This window comes from Patella vulgata, chromosome 7 (assembly GCF_932274485.2).
Source record: "Patella vulgata chromosome 7, xgPatVulg1.2, whole genome shotgun sequence".
Taxonomy (NCBI): domain Eukaryota; kingdom Metazoa; phylum Mollusca; class Gastropoda; family Patellidae; genus Patella; species Patella vulgata.
Window position 1 is genome coordinate 27,381,598 of NC_065885.2, and position 22,972 is coordinate 27,404,569.

Here is a 22,972-nt window from a genome sequence, read left to right on the forward strand (position 1 = left end):
CCAGGGGCAGAGCCACACCCAATTTTTGCCTTTAGCGCCCGAAGGCCACAATTCTGAATGGATTATCTTGGAACTTGGATTACTTATTCCTTATACGCTAAGGACGGCACCTATTTATATTGTTCCATATCCAACCCCCAGGAACAGAGCCACACCCATTTTTTGTATTTATCCTCTACAGGTTGCAATTCTGAATGGATCATCTTGGAACTTTGCATATTTATTCCTTATACCGTAAAGACAGCAACCATTTATTTTGGTGCTTGCCCCGACCTCCTGGGGCAGTGTCACACCCACTTTTTTGTTAGTATTTTGTCTGTAAATTTGGCAAAACAAACCCAACGCCTAGCCGTCTTTGCCTTTTATCATAATACAGCCATTTCATATTGTAGTTTCTTCTTTTTAAAAAGTACCATATCAATCACTGCTCGAATGTGGACGTATATTGCAGCGTTAGCAATGCTCTTGTTACACTTCTGCCTGGAAGCATCATCATGAAGTCCTTCGGTGTCGCCACTCGCCACTGCGTGCTCATTTGGTGATTGTGTACCTGGTCGGGGCCATTATGTTGATTTATAAACCTATAACGTTAAATTTCTTTGATCTTCGGGGTATGGTATATTCTATGCCAGTAATAACTTGCGGTCTGAAAGTCGGGAAGACTTTGAATGTATACAGGGGAATTTGGGGTTATTCACTGAATAAGAAAACAGGATATAAGGTTTTTCTTACTGGAATTCTGGGATATTCTCATTTTAAGTTCATTTTAACACAGACGGTTTATAAGCAAGAAATATTCCTCAACTTCGGTTATGCTGGGGAAGAACGACTTCAGAATAAACCCTCGAAAGAAGAACCTCGGCCTGTCGGCCTCGGTTTTTCTTGTTCTCGGGTTATTTTCTTCAGTCTTTCTTTCCCCAGCATAAACTCAGTCTCGTGCTTTATCCTGCACATAAACGGTCCACTCTTCCTCTTGTTGACGGTCCAATCTTCGTCTTGTTGACGGATGGACGGAGTGCTGAAATTTAGAGAGAAAAAGGAATGGGGTTTAACGACCACTCGACACAAACTAGGTAATTTCGGGATTAACATAATATGGTTCAATTTTTTTTCAATAATTCGCTTGTGCGTAGGGGTCTTTAGCAATGGGATGAAACAGGAGGACCCGGAGAAAACCCACGAGGTTGGACAGGCGACCCTACTCCTTGTCACGCACAACCGGGGAATCGATGTTGAAATTGAAAACAACACCGAACGTGATATGGTTGCCAAATACTATTTCCAATATAAGCTAAACAATATTTTTTCATTTTTTTTTATTTTGAAGACAAGTGAAGAATTTAGAGAATTTATTTGATTTTTTATACAGTTATAAAGCTAATATTAATATACTGTTGATCTGTATTCTTTTGCTGCTAGGGGATCACGTGGCTAAGTGGGTAAGACGCTGGCTCGCTAGCCTGGAGGTCGGGTGTTCGATCTCTGCATTGGCCGAGAAAGTTGATCCAGATTTTCCGGCGTGGTTTCCCGTTGTCAGTGATGCAGGGCGGAGGGCCTGACAAGGACAGCTGTCTAGTCGTTCGGATGGGACGAAAATTTCCCTCATAGCACACTGTATATATGGCGTATGCCCGTCTTCATAAGCCCAGTTTAGGAGCAAAACAGTAGGACGTTAAACCCCATTTCATTTCATTTTCTTTTGCTGCTCTAACGAAAATGTGAATTTATATGATAAACTTGTTCTTGAAATGGTTCAAAGATATAAATTTAGAAACCACATGTGGGGATAAAACAGCTTTTAAAGGAGACCGGGATAATCTGTACGTTCAGTATTTTAACTGTCTATATTTCAAAAGTGTTGCATATGCCATAATATGAAGGATTTGTTAGATTTCATACTATGGTATAACTCCCGTATAACAACAAAGAAAATGTTCTTCGCGCTCGAGAAATCCACGAAAACCAATGAACGAGATAGGAAAGCACGTGATATGTGAAGCATAGAAGGAAGCGTCATGCGTAACAAACAATCCAGGGAGAATATCGACCAGACTGACTGTACTGCTGACTTGACGAGGGTCTGACATCTATCTAGCCGGCTTTACTGAGACAGTTTGTTGTGTGGTAAATATAGCCTATATTTATTGTTTTTATTTATCATATTGAACTGACGTACATTGACAACACGTTCTATATGCTTGACGATGTTTTTTTTAATAGTCCGTGTGTAAAAATGCAAACGTAATAATTATTTAATACAATAAATAGAACGAACGCAACCCTATATATTATATCCAAGAAGCGATATTGTAGTAACGCGGAAGTATCTACTATACTCTAGCTAACTTGCATTTCTATTTTAAATCCTGGTTACTAATAAATTTATGTTGCTTTGATGATAAAACAAAGATATTACTTCGATAAAATCGTACGCGTAGACATACAGTAGACCATTCAGTGCAACTAAGTTTACAAACAAAACTGCACGTAAAATTACCATCGCACATTCCGATAACATAGTAGCTCAACGATGCCGACAGAGTAAATGTAGTCTTGACCTACCAGTTTTGTGTGTATGTAGGTCATAAAGTATTTTAAATTAGCAATATTAGAATAATTCAAATGGATCAATAACAAACAAAATTATAGTTAAGAAAAATGTACTCAAAACAAGGAGTGTGATTAATTATGTAACATGCCTAGATCATTTAGATGATCATATCATTTTGTTTTGTGCTATGAGGGAAGTTTTCCCCGGACATCAGCACTATGGCTTACTCTTATATTGAATTCCAACTGCCAAGGGATCTTTTACGTGCATGCCAATGTATACACAGGACATCGGTTTTACGTCCATCCGGACAACTAGACAGCTGCCCTTGTCCGGCCCTCCATCCTGCACCACTGACTGGGGAAAACCATGTTGGAAAATTGATGAACTGTCTCGGCCAATGCAGGGATTGAACACCCAACCTCCAGGTTTTGAGAAGGCACACTGTTTCAGGAGATTGTTTATCTATATATGCAACAGTTACCCCTTTGTGCGTAGCGAAGACAGTTTTGTTTAAATTTAAATCCATGGGCTGAAGAAACAGAAATTGAGTAGGCAAATAATTGCTTTGCCACTCAATAATTTATCTGTAATATTTATAATACATGAAACTTTGAACACCAAGCAAAAATTGTCTGAACAATTAAATATTTTTCTCATCCTTGCTTAATAATAATCAAGCCGAGTAACACCACAGGGACTGAAAGTGTGTAGTTGTTAGGATGGTACAAAAAAAATGTACATGAGATTCAATGTCTTACTTTTCTACACACTCTGACTATATAATGAGAAATTTTGCCCTAGACAACTATTGTTGCTCCCAACAGTCTTTTATTTCCATTTCAAACTCTCGAGATCTTTTATGTGCTGCCTGTTATGGTACATGTATACACCTAGGTGAAAAAATATACCAATAAGCCACTGCTCGGGCAAATTACCCAACTTGTAATACACTAGCCATATAAATTACCCATGTTAAGTCTCAAAATGAGGATGTATTTTGTTCAACAGACATTAAACCACACCCCTTTTCTTGTATCAATATCTAACATACATGACTTATCACTAAAGTGAATAACAAAGTGAGATTAGTCATTAGTGTAATAGTATACAGAATTTAACATCGTAATAAACCAAAATAAAAGTTGTTTTCCTAAGCCGATAGTCATTAAAAAATCATAAGCTTATTTTTGCATTTTATTTATAACCATGTCATGGCTAAGTCTATTGTGTTGAGGTTACCTTTCAGCACTGAGTAGAACCAGTTTGTTTCTCAAGGTTCTTGACATTTGGTTTAGGATACAAATCTTGTTGATATTAGAAGCGTGTTGATAATTCTTTCATGATGTTTACCGTATTATATTTCTACTGGTATATTATTGTAGATTATCAGGAGTCCGTAATAATCATGTTGACAATTTAAATCGGTAAAGGATTAGCACCATTTACCCAAACTGCCCAAATCTACCCAAATCCCTCATTATTTCAACTCGTATCACAATAATTTATATCAATATTTGATACAGTTCTGAATGTTACGATTTTAAATTAGAAATGACAATTTCCTATGAAGAATGGTAGTATTATTATCAAATATCTATATATTGGGGAATGAGTAGAAATGTTGGATTTGAGTAGATTTGGGGGGATTTAGGTAAATCGTGCAATCAAAGATAACCCAACCCAACACTACACATTGATGAATACAATTGAATTAAATTGCAAAGTGGTTTAGGCATTAAGCAGGTTAAAAAAAATTCTTGAAACAAAGACTGCTTTCAAAGCCATGGTGATTGCTTTGTTTATTTTAGGGGTGTTTATCTCTGATCATTTAATTATTGTTGAATGACGCATCCTGGGCCTGGCCATTTCAACATATATTTTATCTCTCAAATCTGATATGAAAGTAGATTTATGTTTAGGGCGTGGTTGATAAATTAGATCATGATTATAGATGATATTGATTACATTGTATCATTTTCTCTTGTGTAATATATCCGGATCAATATGAATAGATAAATATGGAGTTGATTTGATTTTATATATAAGGAGGGGGGTGTGTGTGATCGAGTTGTCTAATACTGTATGTGTACTTCAGATCATAAGGTCTGTCATTGAGTCAACTGGCGTTGTTTAGATCCAAAGCTTGCACATGACAAGGAGTAGGGTCGCCTGCCCAACCTTGTGGATTTTATCAGGGTTCTGCAAGCGAATTACTGAAACAAAATTTTATTATGTTAATCCCAAAATGACTTGTTTGTGGCGAGTGGATGTTAAACCTGATTTCTCTTTTTTTATCATAACTGTATTGTAAGTATTATATAAAATGACTAGATTTATTTACTGTTTTCTGGATTAAAGAAAACCCAGATTAAACATTTTATAAATCTATTGAGATTGGTTGTCCAAGAAGTGGATCATAAGTTCTGTCAGTGATTTAAGCATTCATTTGATTCAGAGTTTGTACATGGCGAGGAATATGATCGTCTGCTTAATCTCTTGGGTTTCCTCAGCATTCACTCGTTTCCTTCCACTGCTAAAGACCCTTCAATAAAATTGAAAAATAAAAAGATGCATGTTCGTCTTAAAAAAGTGACTTTAAGTTTTTTTCTCTATTATCTAGTGTGTATAGTATACTAGTAAACCTTTCAAGTTATTTTAGGACATATTGTATATATTGTAGCCATGTCTGTTTAGAATATAAGAGGAATGTAAATCAGTTTAACATGACTCATTATAGCTTGTATTAACTACTTTTCCTGTTAGATATATTTATATACAGGAGGTCAAGGCAACTGGCGAGGTTATCAATTCTTAATGATTAATCATAGTTTTATTGCGAAATCTGTGTTTATTACATTTTTGATATGCATCCAATAAGATATTTTATATATCAATAATTGAATATTTGGATTCGCTTTGGTCTTTCATGTTATGTTGTTTTGTATATCTCAGTTGATATTTTCAAGAATATTTTGTGCTATTCCTTTGTATATAGTATTTCAGCTACATCTTCCCCATCTTTGGTAAAATTTAGTTGTGTGGAAAAAAGAAAATTGTTTTGTAAAACAAATATTGTTTACACTGCATTTGTGTTTTATTCCGTTTTTCATATATTTCATATAAACTGCTGTGTTGTTGCCTGTGTAAACCTGGGTGTCATCTCCATACCTAGAAATAATCAATTTCCACCAAAGGTTAACAAAATTTAACTCATTTTTTTCAAATCTTCAATTCACAATATTCTAGGCTGGAAGGCAAATCGACTGTTAATCTGCAATACACATTAAAAAGTACTAATTGTCAAAAAGAATAATGATCAAAAAAAAAATCATAATCAATCAACCAATCCTAGCATAAATAGAAATTTTGACCATCTAATGTTTGTGTGACAGGATGCTCCTGTCAGGAATTGAATCCTTGACCCCAAGGCACAAATTTGACACCTATCGAGTGAGCCAAAGGGAATTCAACCATGTTAGTCCCAAAATGATGACTAGTTTGTGATTAGTGGACTAAAAACCCATTCTTCCCCCCCCCTGCTTTTATCTCTGATTATTGTGAAATAATTTGTATGAAATAGCCTAGTTTTATTTTGAAATTCAAGGCTTTATATTAATGAGTCAGACATGTATCTTATCTGGCTAGATGTACAAACGGGCCTACTTTAAACTTCCTTCTCAGTTAACTTCCAGCTGATGTTTCTAGTAATACAAGATGTTTATAGTGTAGGTTCATGTTGTGTTGAACTTGACTTGATTAGACCAAAAGTGGAAATTGAGCTCTATTTCTGCTGACTACAGTAGTAGCCATCTTCACTTTGATGCATGCAACGTTAAAATAGATCTTGGCATATTGGAAAACGTATTTTATTATTAGTAATACAGTAGGTAAGAAATAAAATATTGTTATATTAGCCATTTATTACCTTGTACAAATTTATTATCTTAAAAGATTTTATACACTTAATTTACCTGCTTTCTAAAATTTGTTGTGGCATCTAACCACTATTGGGCACAAAACCAGACCCAACTTTTCTATGGTATATTTTTGCGTAGATGCCAAGTGTTTTTGCACTAGGATGGTTTACCACATAAAATATAAAAACTAAAGAGAAATCTGTTCTAATTAATAATAGGAACTTTGCAATGTCGAAAAGACTTTGAAACCTGTTTCAAAAATATGTAAATCTGTCAAATCGAAATCTCTCTAATTTAGTTTGACAATGATTGCTATACATAATGAAACTAGTTGTCGGAATGCATCATCCTGGAACGTGACACTGCCCTTATAGGAGTCAGGCATGCACCAAAATCAAAAGTCGCCATACTTTGGAAGTTCAGAATTGCAGCCTTGGACAATAACCCCAAAATCTGGTGTTGCTGTGTCCCCGTGGGTTAATTGGTCATGCACCAAAAATAATAAGTCATCCTTTGGGTATAAGGAATATATATATGAAAAGTTTTCAACACGATCCATTAAGAATTGCGAAACACACACACACACAAAGAAAAAATGGATGTGGCTCTGACCATATGTTAAGAATTGCAACCTGTAGTTTTCAGGTGTCCTGCAGTGATAGTGTAGCAACATTACTGTACTTTAACTTTCTAAGCAGACAAAAGTTTTCCCCTGTTTTTGAAAGCAAAATTAAATTGAAACGATACTCGCTGTAGCCAAAATGAGTCTTTCTTATTCTACATTAAATGTTGCTCAAAAATGACAAATATGAATGGCCTAAATCTTTCAGAAGTAATTTTAATCTGATTGTCAAATTCCAATTTGTGAAGCGGAATAACCATTTTTGTCTCATTTGGGAGGCAAAATAAAATTAGAACAATTCAATGTAGATCCAAAATGATTACATATTTGTAATCTACACAACATTACTAAATAGACACGTTGAGGAGAATAGGTCATTTAGACGTAATATTAAAATCAAATACCCAACCTTTTTCAGAATTTTAATCTGGCCTCATGGCCAAAACTGAAGGTCAAAATGGGTATATTTTGTACGTTTTCAGTTTGCATTGAATTTCGAGACTGAATATTTGGAAAAGTATATATCCCATCGACTCGAAATCTTTTGTAAATTGATAAAAGACAAACTAACATTAACTATGCCAATTTTGGAGGTTGTGTATGCAATAGTGACTTTGCCAGAGGCTGTTGAAATCCTGAAAAAAAGTGAATAGTTAATTTGTGGCACGAACTGTGTGAATCGCACGGTGTGTGTGATACTAAATTCGTAATCTACACTAAAAGTTGTCTTAGATTACAAAGTTGGAGAGTTCTACTCCTATTAGAAATGTGAGTTTAACGCACCTGAAAACCTGAAAAAAAATTACTGAATCTATGATCCGTTTCAGCACCCTAATTTCAAATGGCCATAACTCAGCGAGTTTTTGACCTATAGAGGTATAATTTTGGATGTTAGCTTTTATTAAGGCCATAATCTATAACAAATATTTTTTGGAGGGGGTCATGTTCCCAACAATCCGAAATTTGTTCCACTTGACTTGGAATGTCACTGAAGAATTTTTAAGGGAGGGGCTTGTTTCGATGGGCACATGTAGCTTCATTTTATGTGGACTTATTTTGGTGGCTTATCTGATATATAGTTGTTTTTATAAATAAGTAGCCTATCCCATCTTTGTATCATTTGTATGTATGTAATTATGACAGCTAGATATATGTGATTCTCTCAAAGTAGGTGTATAAATGCTGTACAAGTTATCCAGCAGTTTGATTTGCATAGACATTTTAGAATTACAGTTGTTAAAATGTTATTTTTATCATTGACTGTTTCTTCTATATGAACAGTTGGTAGTATTGCGAAATTTGTCTTAAAGGACAATATTGGTGCCAGTCATTATCACATATGTGATAGAACTGGTTAAACACGTTCCAGATATTTTATCACAGAGATCATTGCTACGATAGATGAGTAATCAATGTTTCAACAATAGGAAGTGATGAACGCAAAAGGAAAACACAAGTTATCCCTTTATATAACTGAATGAAGTGACGGGTGATAACAGATACATGGGCGAATTTCTGCTCACTAATAATTCCTTCGAAGACCAAAAGTTGTATGCAGACCTGAGAGAGCGAAAAAAAAAAAAAAGCATTTGTTTATGTATAAAACCAGAAGCTATCTGGGATGTTGGATGTATCATCCCAGAAATTTGATATTTTCATAAATTGATTAACATATTTTCTAAATATTGTACAAGTATGATTTGTATGAATATTACTTAATGAGGTATGGCACGTTGGGTGAGTTGTTATTTATAACCTGTTTTATTTCCTCATCTTCACGAGGAAGTTGCAGTAAATAATTTGTTTTTGTTAAAGTAGCTATTATAGTATCTAACTCAGTATCATCCAAAAACTTCGACATTAAAAACATGAATTAGTTGTCAATTTTAATCAACATTGGTGTTGTGATCTTACTGGAAAAAGATGGGCATCTGACATCCAATATATAAGACAAAATAAACATTTTACGATTGGTACACGAATCGTGTACCATAATGCGTCTCGAAGAACAAGGTTAGACATATTCCACAAGTCATGTCAAACGGTGACTACATATTATCTGGAGAGCCAGCGCAATTAATACCATCGGTGTGGACTGGAATAACCAAACGCTAGAGATTGCCATTCGATTAAGAGTTATGGCGTATTTCGCCGAACATAACTGCTTTGAAATTAAGAGTAAAAACGAAAACGATTGAATGTAAATCAGTTTATTTACATTCATATTACATTATTATATATGTTGCGACCCATTTGTGCCAATTTGTAGGTCCCAAATATTGGCGATTTAGCTCCTTTAAGTAATATATTTATTTTATGCACTCCCAATTAATGTTGTGGTATATTGTCATCTCTTTTGGAATTGTATAGAGTGGACTGTTTAATGATTTGAACAGATTATTTAATCCTAAATCTTTACTGGAAAATAAGGTCTGATGCTTTCTGGTTACGATATATTATATATTTCAAACACATCAGAAATAACCAGAATGTTTCACGGAATGGCCAATCTATATTTCGTTTTTTTTTATATACTTCGATTGCTTCTACTACGTGAAGATCTGACCAGTTGTATTGAGAGGTCGCGTCAGAGGTTATACAAGCGGCTTTTGACCCTATGACATCACAACATTTAAATAACCAATTGGCTTTGATGTTTCTAGTAGGATACCCACAGTGCCGTGCATCGCACACCAAGAACTTTCTACAACACACCGTTTCATTGGCTAATCCCTCACTATAAAAATCGAAACAAAATAGAATCTGTTTCAATCAAATTGCGGAATGGCCTACTCCGATGATTATTTCCAACTATATTTGTGCCAGTATCTTGATCCAATGGTAGAAAATCTATTTCATTTATATCAACAAATGTTTAAGTCGAAGTCAATATCTGACCAGCATTATCTGTTTTAATCATAATACAGTAACTTTTCTGTACTTATTTCATTTCAATTCTAATATTGGATTTTTATTGGACCCTTTAATTAACTTCATTTACACAAATTTATTATACAAGTAGTGGTATCAGGTGTTCTATAAATCCATTGAATTAATGATTCTCCCATGTTTAACTTTTGTTTACTTTATTTACAGATTCCTTTTTAATAAACCCGCAAAATGCAGAGTAAGTACAGTTTTCTTGTGTCTTAACCTTTTCAGTACCATGTTTTTAATCTTTTCAACATAGATCGAACGGTTTCAACATTTATTTCAGATACAGTTAACCCTTTCTGTAGCAAATTTAGTCAATGGCTGTCTCTCAAAACTCCCATGTCATCAAAACCTGCATGACACTAAATAAAACATATTTATCATAGTTATGTATACAGCATCAGCATGCAATGTTACATAAATTGTCAAAGATGATGAATCATTTAATGCATGGTTATATGCAGGACAGGATTAAATTAAAATTATCTGATCAATACTTTAATAGTGGGCTTTACATACATGTATGATCTTGGCAATGGCCATATTAAATTTAATATTTATATTCTGTTCAGATTAGTTTCTTCTGAAGTTTTGTTTCAAAAATTAGAAAATGACATTTCAGTCATTTAATATTTTTTTTTTACAGAAGCAAAGCAGTACGATTGGAAGGACTCCAACTTAGCATTATTTGGTTCTGATACAGAAAAACAGGTTAAAAGTGAGTGTTAGAAAACTGTCATGGCTTTATCTAGATTGCTGATCACAGTATGTCTGTTGCAATTGCTTTTGCAGTACTTCAGGTTTAAAATATACCAAACACAGTGACCCTGACATCAAGACATGCTTGTCTAAGTTAAAAAAATATGTCCAGTCACTTTCAAATTTTGTCTGATTCCCCTTCGAACTTTAACGCCGGATTCATGGTTGAATACACATGGGTTAAGTTAATGTTCACTATCAATTTGGGACACAGGAACTCTGACACACAACCATAAAAACTGGTAGCACACTAACTGAAGCCAGTTGATACTGTGTGACTGATCCAGTTGATACTGTGAGACAATGAATATGAAATTCATAAGAAATCCAGTCATACCACCTGGAAACATTTATTCTTAGCAACAAAGGGACATAATAAGAATCATAATAATTGTAACTATACTTTTTTGAACTTGGGTCACTTCCAAAGTTACAATATATTGATCTAAATCATTGGTGTTGATTAAGATATTATTGATGATTCTTGGCATTGCTAATGATACTGTAGGCTGATCATGGTGGGTAAGACGATGGCTCGCTAGCCTGGAGGTTGGGTGTTCGATCCCTGCATTGCCGAGAAAGTTCATCCAGATTTTCCGACGTGGTTCCCTCTTGTCAATGATGCAGGACGGAGGGCATGACAAGGACAGCTGTCTAGTCGTTTGGATTGGACGGAAAACCGAGGTCCCGTGTTTACATTGGCGTTGGAATTCGATATAAGAGTAGGCCGTAGTGCCGCTGTCCGGGCAAAATTTCCCTCATAGCATACTGTATGGTGTATGCCCGTCATCATTAGCCCAGTTTGGAGCAAAACAGTAGGACGTTAAACCCCATTTCATTTCATTTCTATAATACTGTAGTAAGTTTCTTTGTAGTGAGTCTTTTCACGGAAGCCACAAGTTCTTGATTATTGAATATTATTTTTACAGAGGCTTCTGCTGCAACAGAGCCAGCATGGTCTGGATCTGGACAAGAAGTTGGTTTAAAAGTCTGGAGAATAGTGGTGGGTTTATGTTAGATATGTTAAATGTTATGTCAGTAAATTGTCTATAGAAATGTATATCTTGTGTGATTGTATGCATATTTTTTTATTATAAATGATCAGAGTAAGAAAAAAGTCTAAATTTCCTGTATTTGTATTGGATTTTTTTTTTATACAACTACATTTAAATGTAGTCATATATTGTTGTCGCCCATATCTGTTGGTCGTCCAGGCTAAACTAATAATCCAATTGATAAAGTGTTTACGTCGGGAGATAAGCAGCATATAGACAGAGTTCTGGCCCTTTGTCGCATGAAAATCTTTTGGACATGCTAGAGACTAAAATTACCAACTGATCAATTTGAAATTTGTAGTGTTTATGTGATGAAGAATCCTCTTGATTTCTGATACATAACTTATACATATAACTTGAACAGCTGATGTTATTGAGTATCAAAACATGTTTTGTATTATGAATGTTGACACTAGAATCTACTGAAAGCCGATCAAATTTTTGTTATTTCAAGTGATTACACCAAGGGTTGTTACTCTTGATTACATTTTAGTCGCTTATAAATTCTCCAGTTACCTACAAATATTGGAAACCTTTGAAGACCGCAAGAACGACTTAACTGTTGTGGATGTATGTTTTGTTACCTGGCAACTTGATATTTTTTATAATTATTATGACATATGATCTTAATATCATTTAACTGTGCAATGCTTTGAATTTTTTTTTTTGTAGAAATTCAAGGTCACTGATTGGCCCAAGGAAGACTATGGCAAATTTTTTGAGGGTGATTCTTATATTGTTCTTAATGTAAGTTTAATTGAGGATTTGTCTAATGATTCTTTGTTCAAAAATCTTTGTTTAATTAAATTGCTCTACAACCCTGGTAGCCTTGCCAATTCATGACCACGGTAACATTAATGTTTGTGTCTAGTATAAATAAAAGTCTGCCACGTGACGTGACGCGAGTCCAGTCTACAGAGTTCAATACAATGAAACTAGTCACTTAAATGCCCAAAATAACCAAGTTTTTATAGCCACTCTTGTATGCATATATAGTAGTAGCCTCTGTCAGCTCATCCATCTGTCCATTGTGTTTAGTTTTTTGTGAACACTCCAGAGGTTAAATTTATCATCCAAATTTCTAAACATCTTGGTATTAAAGAAGCCAGGGCGCATCATTTAAAATATTTTAGTACCAGTTAGATGTCCTTTAAAGGTCTATAAAAATCTTTCCTCTCGAGAAACCTTGTATGATGAAATATATTTTTCTTTGTAGACTTACAAGGAAGGAAGCTCTGATAATTTGTTAATGGATGTTCACTTCTGGATTGGTAAACTTAGTACACAAGTAAGTAAAGTATGAAATGAAATGTGGTTTAATGTCCTACTGTTCTGCTCCGACTAGGCTAATGAAGACGGGCATACACCATTACAGTTTGCTACGTGGGAAATTTTGCTTGGACAGTTGTGCTACGACCTACTCTAATATCGAATTGCAACTGCCAAGGGTTCTTATGTGCACGCCAATGAGTACATGGTATTTCATTTTTCGTCCCATCTGAGCAACTATGCATTGTCCCTTTCCAGACCCTCTGTCCTGGTGAGCTTACTCAGCCAACATCGTGATCAAACACAGGACCTCCAGGTTAGCGAGCCAAATTCTTACCCACTTAGCCTCTGCGGTTCCTAAGTATAGTAGGGCTGTCACCCAAAATAGTATTGCAACATATTGCGATACCTTATATAGTGTATTGCAGTACATATTACAAAATATTACATTATCCATTTTTCGAGTGAAAACATTTTTATGAGATGAGCCATCACAATCTGTTTCACAGAGGATTACGAAAGTCTTCTAATATCTCTGTAAAAGATGACTACCTTCAACACATGATGTCATATCACACGGCGTTGATCATTGGCTCAAAGGCGCGTGCATTGTTTACATATGACCTTGCTGATTCGGGCAGAATGGAGTCTTTTACCCATTTTGATACCCATTTACACTAAACAGGAAATAATTTTTACCTACAAATACATCAAACGTCTTTTTTTTTTCTAATCCATAAAAAAAAAAATGTTTTAGAATTTAATTTGTTGGAGGAAAAAAGTTAATATTTGTGGCTCATTAAGTCGCATCGATGTCATCCTTATCAGTGATTGTCGCTGCCTAGCAAATATTCACTGCTGATCAGTGTGGAGCCATCAGTTTAAGTAATTTTGCATAGATATTTGAAAATTTTAAGAATAGATATTATAATTAGAATGCTTGATTATCATTAAAATACCAAATTAGATTCCAGTACAGTATATGTCTAAATGTATTATACAAAAATCTGTGTGCCGTTGTTTCATGAATTTTATTGAATTAAATGTAAAAGGTCTTTTTGGATACAATTTAAAGAAAAAGCATCCGAAAGTGTTAACGCAATGTGGAAATATACAAGTACTTATATTCCAAGTATTCGATGTTTCTCCTACAGGATGAATATGGAACTGCTGCCTATAAAACAGTTGAGCTCGATACATTCTTAGATGATAAACCAGTGCAGCATCGTGAAGTACAAGGACATGAATCGGAACTCTTTAAAAGCTACTTTAGTAGTATAAGGTGAGTGTTTAATATTCTCAAAATAGTCCTGTATCCCTACAAAAAGATAATGTCTTCAGCACCGAATGCAAGAATTTATTGATATTGTAATTTTAATTGCTGCATCAAACACAATTCAAATGTCAATAAATTTATTTTCTTGTGAAGATTTTTTCCTGTTGAAATGAGGTAAATGTCATACACCCTTCTACGTCAACTGCATTGATTTTTATACGCCCACATTGAAATGTGGACGCTAAAGTTAATATCTGATTGACTTTAAATTTATACACAGTGTTTAAGGTCTTGAGACGAAGAAGCCTATTGATTTTCAGCGATTTCCAATAATTACTGCCAGAATTATGGCCCTTGATCACTTTGAAAAATCTTGTGGACGCGCTAGAGGCCAAAGTTAATATCCAATTGACCTTAAATTTATACACAGTGTTGGAGGTCATGAGACGAAGAAGCCTATTGATTTTCAACGATTTCCGATAATTACTGCCAGAGTTATGGCCCTTGTTCACTTCAAAAAATCTTGTGGACGCTCTAAAGGCCAAAGTTAATATCTGATTGACTTTAAATTTATACACAGTGTTTAAGGTTATGAGACGAAGAAGCCTATTGATTTTCAGCGATTTCCGATAATTACTGCCAGAGTTATGGCCCTTGATCACTTCAAAAAATCTTGTGGATGCTCTAAAGGCCAAAGTTAATATCCGATTGACTTTAAATTTATACATAGTGTTTAAGGTCATGAGACGAAGAAACCTATTGATTTTCAACGATTTCCGATAATTACTGCCAGAGTTATGGCCCTTGATCACTTCAAAAAATCTGCTGGATGCTCTAGAAGCTAAAGTTAACATCCGATTGACATTAAATTTATACACAGTGTTTAAGGTCATAAGATGATGAAGCCTATTGGTTTTCAGCGATTTCTGATAATTACTGCCAGAGTTATGGCCCTTGATCACTTCAAAAAATCTTGTGGATGCTCGAGAAGCGAAAGTTCATATTCGATTGACTTTAAATTTATACAGTGTTTAAGGTCATGAGACGAAGAAGCCTATTGATTTTCAGCGATTTCCAATATTTGCTGCCAGAGTTATGGCCCTTGATCACTTTGAAAAATCTTGTGGACGCTCTAGAGGCCAAAGTTAATATCCGATTGACTTTCAATTTATACACAGTGTTTAAGGTCATGAGACGAAGAAGCCTATTGATTTTCAGCGATTTCCGATAATTACTGCCAGAGTTACGGCCGTTGATCACTTCAAAGAATCTTGTGGATGCTCTCTCTAGAGGCTAAAGTTAATATCCGATTGAGTTTAAATTTATACAGTGTTTGAGGTCATGAGACAAAGATTCCTATTGATTTTCAACAATTTCCGATAATTACTGCCAAAGTTATGGCCCTTGATCACTTTGCAAAATCTTGTGATGCTCTAAAGGCTAAAGTTATAATCCGATTGACTTCAGATTGATACAGAGTTTAAGATCTTGAGACGAAAAAGTATATTGATTTTCAATGAATTTTTATGACTTAAACAGTTAAATCCATGATATTAAAAGCTTTGCATACAAAACGTTAGCATGGGGCAGAACTTTATAAAAACCAAACAAATTTTAATAGTTTTCTGATAATTACTTCGTGAGTTGTTGCTCTTAATCAGATTTTAGTGTATTATAAATGTTTCATTACCGAAAAAAGTAAAAATATGCGACAACCCTTGTTGACTGCCCGGACGATTTAGTTGCTGTGGGTGTTGTTTCGTTGCCTGGCAACCTATCTTATAATTATGTTTCAGCAGTATTTTCAACCAGGTATAAGTGTTTATGATATGATATATTATTTTAAACTTTTTGTTATACTCCCACATTTTCATGTGGACGTATATTGTCGTCACCCCTGTCAGTCCGTCCACAATTGTTTGTGAACAGTCTACCGGTCACAATTTTTATCCGATTTCAATGAAACTTGAAATATAAGTTTATCACCCTAAGATCTCGGTTCCTTTCGATATTGGCATGTATTGGACTGTAACTTCATGGATTATGGCCCCTGATTGTACGAAAAATCACTTTATTTTTAGCTTGTTCTCTATCCATCTCTCGAATGTGGGAGTATCCTGCCTGGCAGCTGCTGGTTAACTGTTTTATGATCAATATTATGTTTTAGTCTGTTTGATCAGTATCAAGTTTGTTCTGTTTTTTTTTTTCTCAGTATTGCATTTCTTGTATGATATCAGGAACTTGTTTTGATTAATGATCAGTATCATGTTTGTTAATTTGGTTTATGATCAGTATCGTGTTTGTTATTTCGTTTATAATCAGTATCTTATTTGTTATCCTATTTAATACCTAATCAGTAACTTGTTTTGTTGTTTCCCTTTTATAATAAACATTTTCTGTTTTAGGATTAGTATCTTAATTTAAAATCACTCGTGTTAATTATTTTTAATGATCAGTTTCATGTTTTATTTTGTGCCTTGTGTGAAGTACTGATATCTTTTTCTATTTGATGATTGCTTTCATATTAATTTATAATTAATATATTGACGTTGTTGAATGATCAGTATTACCAATGTTTTATATTTATCAGTATTCTGAAAGGTGGTGCCGATACTGGATTCCGCCATGTTAAACCAGAAGAATATACACCAAGACTTCTACAGTTTAATCGTGTTAGTCGCCGTGTTGAAGTTACTGAGGTAATACAAATTTAATATCTTATAGAATGAAGCAGCTATCAGTAACTAAAAACGGTTGAAGTACTCTCTGGAAATGTACACAATGCCATTGATCATGATTCTGATTTTTAAAATTAATGAACTGTACTTATTAAGTAGGTGGAGCGGGTATGGGGTAGGGGTAGAATGGATGGCCGAATGGTTAGCGCGTGTGCGTTGTATCATAATGTCTGTCATTGAGTCAATTGGTAGGGTTTCGATTCCCTGGTTGTACGTGACAAGGAGTAGGATCGCTTGTCCAACCTCATGGGTTTCCTCTGGGTCCTCTGGTTTCCTCCCACTGCTAAAGATCCCTACGCGTAAGCGAATTATTGAAATAATGGGACTGGAAAAACCTAATCCCCCTTTGTGATCAGTAAGCGAGAAAGTTATAGGATTGGTAAACATTGAATTAATTTAATCAATTAATGTTTGATTTGTAGATTCCTCTCTGTAAATCACGTATAACCCAAGATGACGTATTTATACTGGATCTGGGTCTAAAGATTTATCAATATAATGGTGATAACTCTAGCAAGGATGAACGATTCAAGGTAAAAACTTAGTCAATAGCTATTAATTATCCTGTACTGAACAAAGTTTAAAGGGTGGAGGAGGGGTGAGGGGTTGATATTGTAATGGGCTTTAAGGGTGTTAATGATTGTTTACCATATTTAAGATACTGTCATTGAATTCTTCTCTTTATGTAAATTACTGTCTTTCATTTTTTCCCTATAATTAAAGCGATAATTTCATATTTTCTAAGAAAGTCAAAACATAATTATTTCTATGTCTTTTGCTCAATAGGTTGTCAACTCACTATTATACGACCATAAGTATTATTCTCCCACTTAAAAATCTTTTTACCCCGGAAATAATAACACAATTACCTCCCTTGTTTTTCTATTCCCCCCCCCCCCCCCTGGAATAGCTATCTTCAAACGTTTGAATTTGAAGTTTAAAATGATATTTTTGCCAATTTCTCAACTGGAAATAGTGAATTTTAGGATTAATAGGATTATTCTTTAACAAGGCAGGAGGTTTATAGATACCATCTATTTTAGGGCTTTATTTTGATAAATTTTAAAAATATAACTTAAAAATATGAAATTGCAACTTTAAAATACTGTAAATGGATCCAGATCTGGATACTAATCAAACATTTCCAAATAACTGACAGTGTTTCTGTAAGTGTTATTAAAGAAATAAAAAGAATCCATTGTTTTTGTACTACAGGCCATGCAGTACTGTCAAAACTTGGAATCTGAACGTAATGGTCGTGCTAAAGCTGATGTATTGGAAGGTGGTTCTACAGGTGACAGTGTAAGTTTTATAATATTTATTCTCAATTGTAAATACTTTCATTTTATTATCTTATTTATGATATTGTTTTTCCCTGCTAATCTTAATTCATATTGTAAAGCTGACTTTTTGGTTTTGATTTTAAAACCTGTTCAAATATATCAGTTACACCGACCATAAGTATGGTTAAGTTCGAATTTTGTGGAAATTGGACTGAAACTGTCGGACAAATGACTGCTCCCCTTTATGCAAATAGTATAATAAGCATTTAATGCCAACATTGTGGATCACAATTTGTATCCAATTTTGATTAAACTTAAAATATGATTATATCCTGAAGATCTAGGTTCCTTTCGATATTGACGCATGTCGGCCCGTAACATCCTGGATTATGGTCCCTGATTGTACAAAACATCGCTTTTTTAGCATGTTCTCTGTCCATCTCTTGCCAACTGTGGGCATATTTTACATGGCAACAGCTTGTTTTGTCAACTATTTATAATTTGCCAATGCCATAGATTTGTTCACTAGAAATGAGTGCAGTGTTTTCAACATAACCTTTTGTCTACACATGAAGAGCAGATATGTTTCTTCTGTAATGTTGGTTCATGTTTGTAACATTGCAATAAGAAAAAAAAAGATCAATAGACCTTTTGGATTAAAATAAGCCTACAAGTCTAGTGAATGACTAGAATATTTTCATTTTCAGCATGAATTCTTCGCAGCACTAACAGGAGACGACGAACCCGATGATGTTGATGAAGAGACTGATGGAGTAACAGAACTTTACAGGTATGTTTATACACCTGTTTTATTCAGATATTACATGATTATATTACAGTAGCGTTAATATACTAGCAATATAGTTGGTCTTGTATTTTTTCGGAGCACCAGTGACTCCGTAAGATGTTGGCTCTCTAACCTGGAGTTCCCATGTTCGATCCCTGCGTTGGCCGAGAAAGTTCATCTGGATTTTCCATGGTGGTTCTGCCTTGTCAGTGGTGCAGGACAGATGGGACGGAAAGCGTGCACGTAAACAAAATTCCCCTGGCAGTTGGAATTTGATATAAAAGCAGGCGATAGTGCCGTTGTCCGTGCAAAATTTCCCCAATAGCACACTGTATGTCTTTATTAGCCCAGTCGGAGCAGAACAGTAGGACGTTATACCCCATTTCATTTCTAGTATTTACCCTATGTTTATGTTAAATTTCAGGATAAGCGATGAGGATGGTTCTATGGACATGGAAAAAGCCAAGGAGGGAACAATTTCTAAAGAAGATTTCGAAAGCAAGGTAAGACTTATACCACTGCTGCTTTTAATCCCTTGCCAAACTACAATAGTATAGAAATTAAATCTCTTAAAAGGAATGTTTCATTTCTGTTGGTATTCATAGATACGATGAATTGAAAATTATGCAATATAAAAAGTGTTGGATAAAATGTATCAATGGATGGTTAATAGTTAACGAATGGATATGATTACATTTTAACATCGATAAAGCCATGAAAAGTTATCTATTGTCCAAAAAATATAAATACCAATAAGGGCGTTAAAACTGAATATTGCAAGATAACAAAACCTAGAGTTAAGTTTTTAGTGGCTTTTCAATGCCCCCAGTATATACTAAATAATAAATATGCGGCAAACTTTGGACGTCTTAAATGCTGTAGACTTATGTTTTGTTGCCTCGCAAATCTTTCTTTGAACTTAAAAGTACTTTGAAAGATACTTCATGGACTATAGGACCCATTCCTAAATGTTCAGCCTATAAGTATTCTTGACCACTCCAGGTTTGTATAGTTTGCCCTTGGGATACAAAAATTAAATCATTTATAGATGGGCTAAAGAATTAAACAATTTTCTAATTTACTGTAGGATGTTTTCTTAATGGATACTAAGAAAGAAGTATTTGTATGGATTGGTTCAGGGGCATCTGTAGCAGAGAAGAAGAATGCAATGGCCTATGCCCATGTAAGAATTTATTCTACTATTAAATGAGTTTTAGTTCATTAGTTTCCTCCCACTGCTAAAACTAAAGACCTCTACCTGCAAGCGAATTATGAAATAAAATTGAACCTTGCCTTAGTCCTGAAATGACCTAATTTGTTAAACCCTCTCCCCCTCTCTCTCTCTGTCTCTCTCTCTTTTTCTTTCTCTTTATTACAATTTTTAGCAAATAGCAATCCGTTTTACTTTTTCTAATTTTTGCATGATTGAGATGACCCCCAAAACAATTTATCCAAATTTCAACTGTCATGGGTTCTTTTATGTGCAGGACAAAGGGTGCAGTGCAGGAACTTTTGTTTATAGTCCAATCCAAATGACTAGACACTGTTCTTGCCAGGCAAAATCCTAGAAAACTTTCTCCACCAAAACCGGGATTGAATCCCAAAAATCCTGGTTAGTGACTCACTGAGCCACCAATGAAATTAAACATAATTGTGAATCATTGTATTCAATTCATAGTTAAGAGGAATCTAGATTTTTCAAGCCTAGTTCTCCTTTTTCGAGGATTGTACCTGAGGAGCTGAAAGTCTTTGTCTAGTCAGGTGTGCATATTGTCATAGGAAGTACATGTATAAGGAAATTATGGGCAGAATTTCCCTACATCCATTTAAAAAATGTTCAGTTGTCGGTCTCTAAATGATCCAAGTATTTCATTAAGATGACAAACCCAATTCCATTTATTTCAAGATGAACATATTAAACGTGTTACATTTATATTTATTGTCTATTTATATACATTTTTCTTTAGAACTATCTTAAAAAGACCAACCATCCATTGGTACCAGTGTCATGCCTTAGTGAGGGACGAGTAGTTGCTAGCTTTGAAGCTGCCTTGGCTGCATAAAAAAAAAGAAAAATATCTGTACTTATCTGATTAGGATGCTTCCTCTTACTACTTTAAGAGCATCTCATTAGGACGCTTCCTCTTACTTCTTTAAGAGCATAATCACCATAACTGCTGTGTAGCTTTAGTAACCAGAATTGAACTGAATTATTTCGAAGAAAATTTCTCTTTAATATCATCTGACCACAAAACTGTCAGTGGTGTTTTATTATGTAGGTGTAGGACAGATCTGAATTACTTAGATTTATTAAGGTGAATTCAAATCTGCTTCCTGATTCAAGAAATCAACATTGCTTTTCTGAATCTGGTACATATTAAATTTGTAATTAGAATAGACAGTAGACAGATTCAGATTTTCTACATTCAAGCCATATTATTCGGAAACCGTCCTTCAAATTAAAGAGTCTAGTAATCTAGAGCACTTTATTGTTTACTTGTTATATTATTGAAGAAGTGCCTTTTGATTATTTCCACCAGTTTTGATATTAAAATAACCAGAAATTACACGGGTTTTGAAAACCACATTCTGTCGTTTATATACGGGCCTACAATAGGCCTTCAGATTTTGTTTTTGTTTTTTGGGTATTCACACTTGACATTTTTAGTTTATCAGTATTTGTATCAAGCATTATGCCTGCTTTTTTTGTAATGGTATTACATATTTGTTTTACATATTGAAACTCTTTATTTGCTCATTTTTACTGTATTATTTATCTACATTGTAAATTATATGCGGAAACATTAAACACAATAAAACACTGTCTCGATCGTATTCATTGTTTTTGTTTTCTGTCCAACAATCGGCAATTTGGGACATGACCAAATTTGATATGCAGATAGTGTAGGTGATGAGCATTTAGATTTGTTATGAAGAAGTTTTGTTCCCCAGGGCCAGAGCAGAAACACTGACTTGGCCAATGGAATTTGAGTTAATTTTACATAGGCAACCATCAGATGAAAGCAGATCAGATATATACAAGCTGGAGGTAGCCAGATGGCAATGGTGTAAAGAAGAATCCTATCACGATTTGAAAACTTTTTCAAATGTATTTTGTAAATTAATCAATACAAAATGGGTGGCATGGTTTTGTAACGATCAGGATGATTGGTCTACAGAAAGGTTGCAACCATGCTTCCTGGACTTCCAATTTAAATATTGGGATCACGATGGCTAAGTGGGTAAGACGCTGGCTCGCTAGCCGGGAGGTTTGGTGTTTGATTCCGGCGTGGTTTTCCCTTGTCAGTGATGCAGGATGGAGGGTCTGAAAAGGAGTCGGGACAGCTGTCTAGTCGTTTGGATGGTACAAAAATTTAGGTCCTGTGTACACATTGGCGTGCACGTAAAATATCCCTTGACAGTTGGAATTAGATATAAGAGTAGGCCTGAAATGTTATATAAACTATTAGACAGTATTAACAAAACAAAACAAAAACAACTCTCGATAGCATCAGATACTCAAGATTTTAACTAGATTAAAAATGGGAAAGTAAGGCTGTCGCAAATATACCAGTGCCCTGGTTACCACAATGCACACATCTTGTAAAAATTACAGTGATGAATTGGCTCAGAATGAAGTAATTTTGAATGATATTTTCATTTTACATTATCTATTTTTGAGCTATTATAGCAAGAATGGTCAGCTCTTTACATAATGTATCTTTAACTAAGAAACAGCAGCCTACAGCTGAATAGAAATTTTATCTTGCTATTAGTA

General features: G+C 34.6%; 1 protein-coding gene across 1 annotated transcript; it reads left to right on the top strand.

The window, feature by feature from the left end:
- Nucleotides 1–1,995: 1,995 nt before the first annotated feature.
- On the top strand, nt 1,996–22,029 carry LOC126827224 (gelsolin-like protein 1). Its single transcript, XM_050556464.2, has 14 exons — nt 1,996–2,124; nt 10,190–10,220; nt 10,674–10,745; nt 11,716–11,789; nt 12,514–12,588; nt 13,058–13,129; nt 14,265–14,392; nt 16,977–17,085; nt 17,547–17,657; nt 18,340–18,426; nt 19,115–19,197; nt 19,619–19,697; nt 20,282–20,377; nt 21,162–22,029. The coding sequence occupies exons 2-14, from the start codon at nt 10,214–10,216 to the stop codon at nt 21,255–21,257; spliced, it is 1,089 nt and encodes a 362-aa protein (XP_050412421.1). The 5' UTR covers nt 1,996–2,124; nt 10,190–10,213; the 3' UTR covers nt 21,258–22,029.
- The last annotated feature ends 943 nt before the right edge of the window (nt 22,030–22,972 follow it).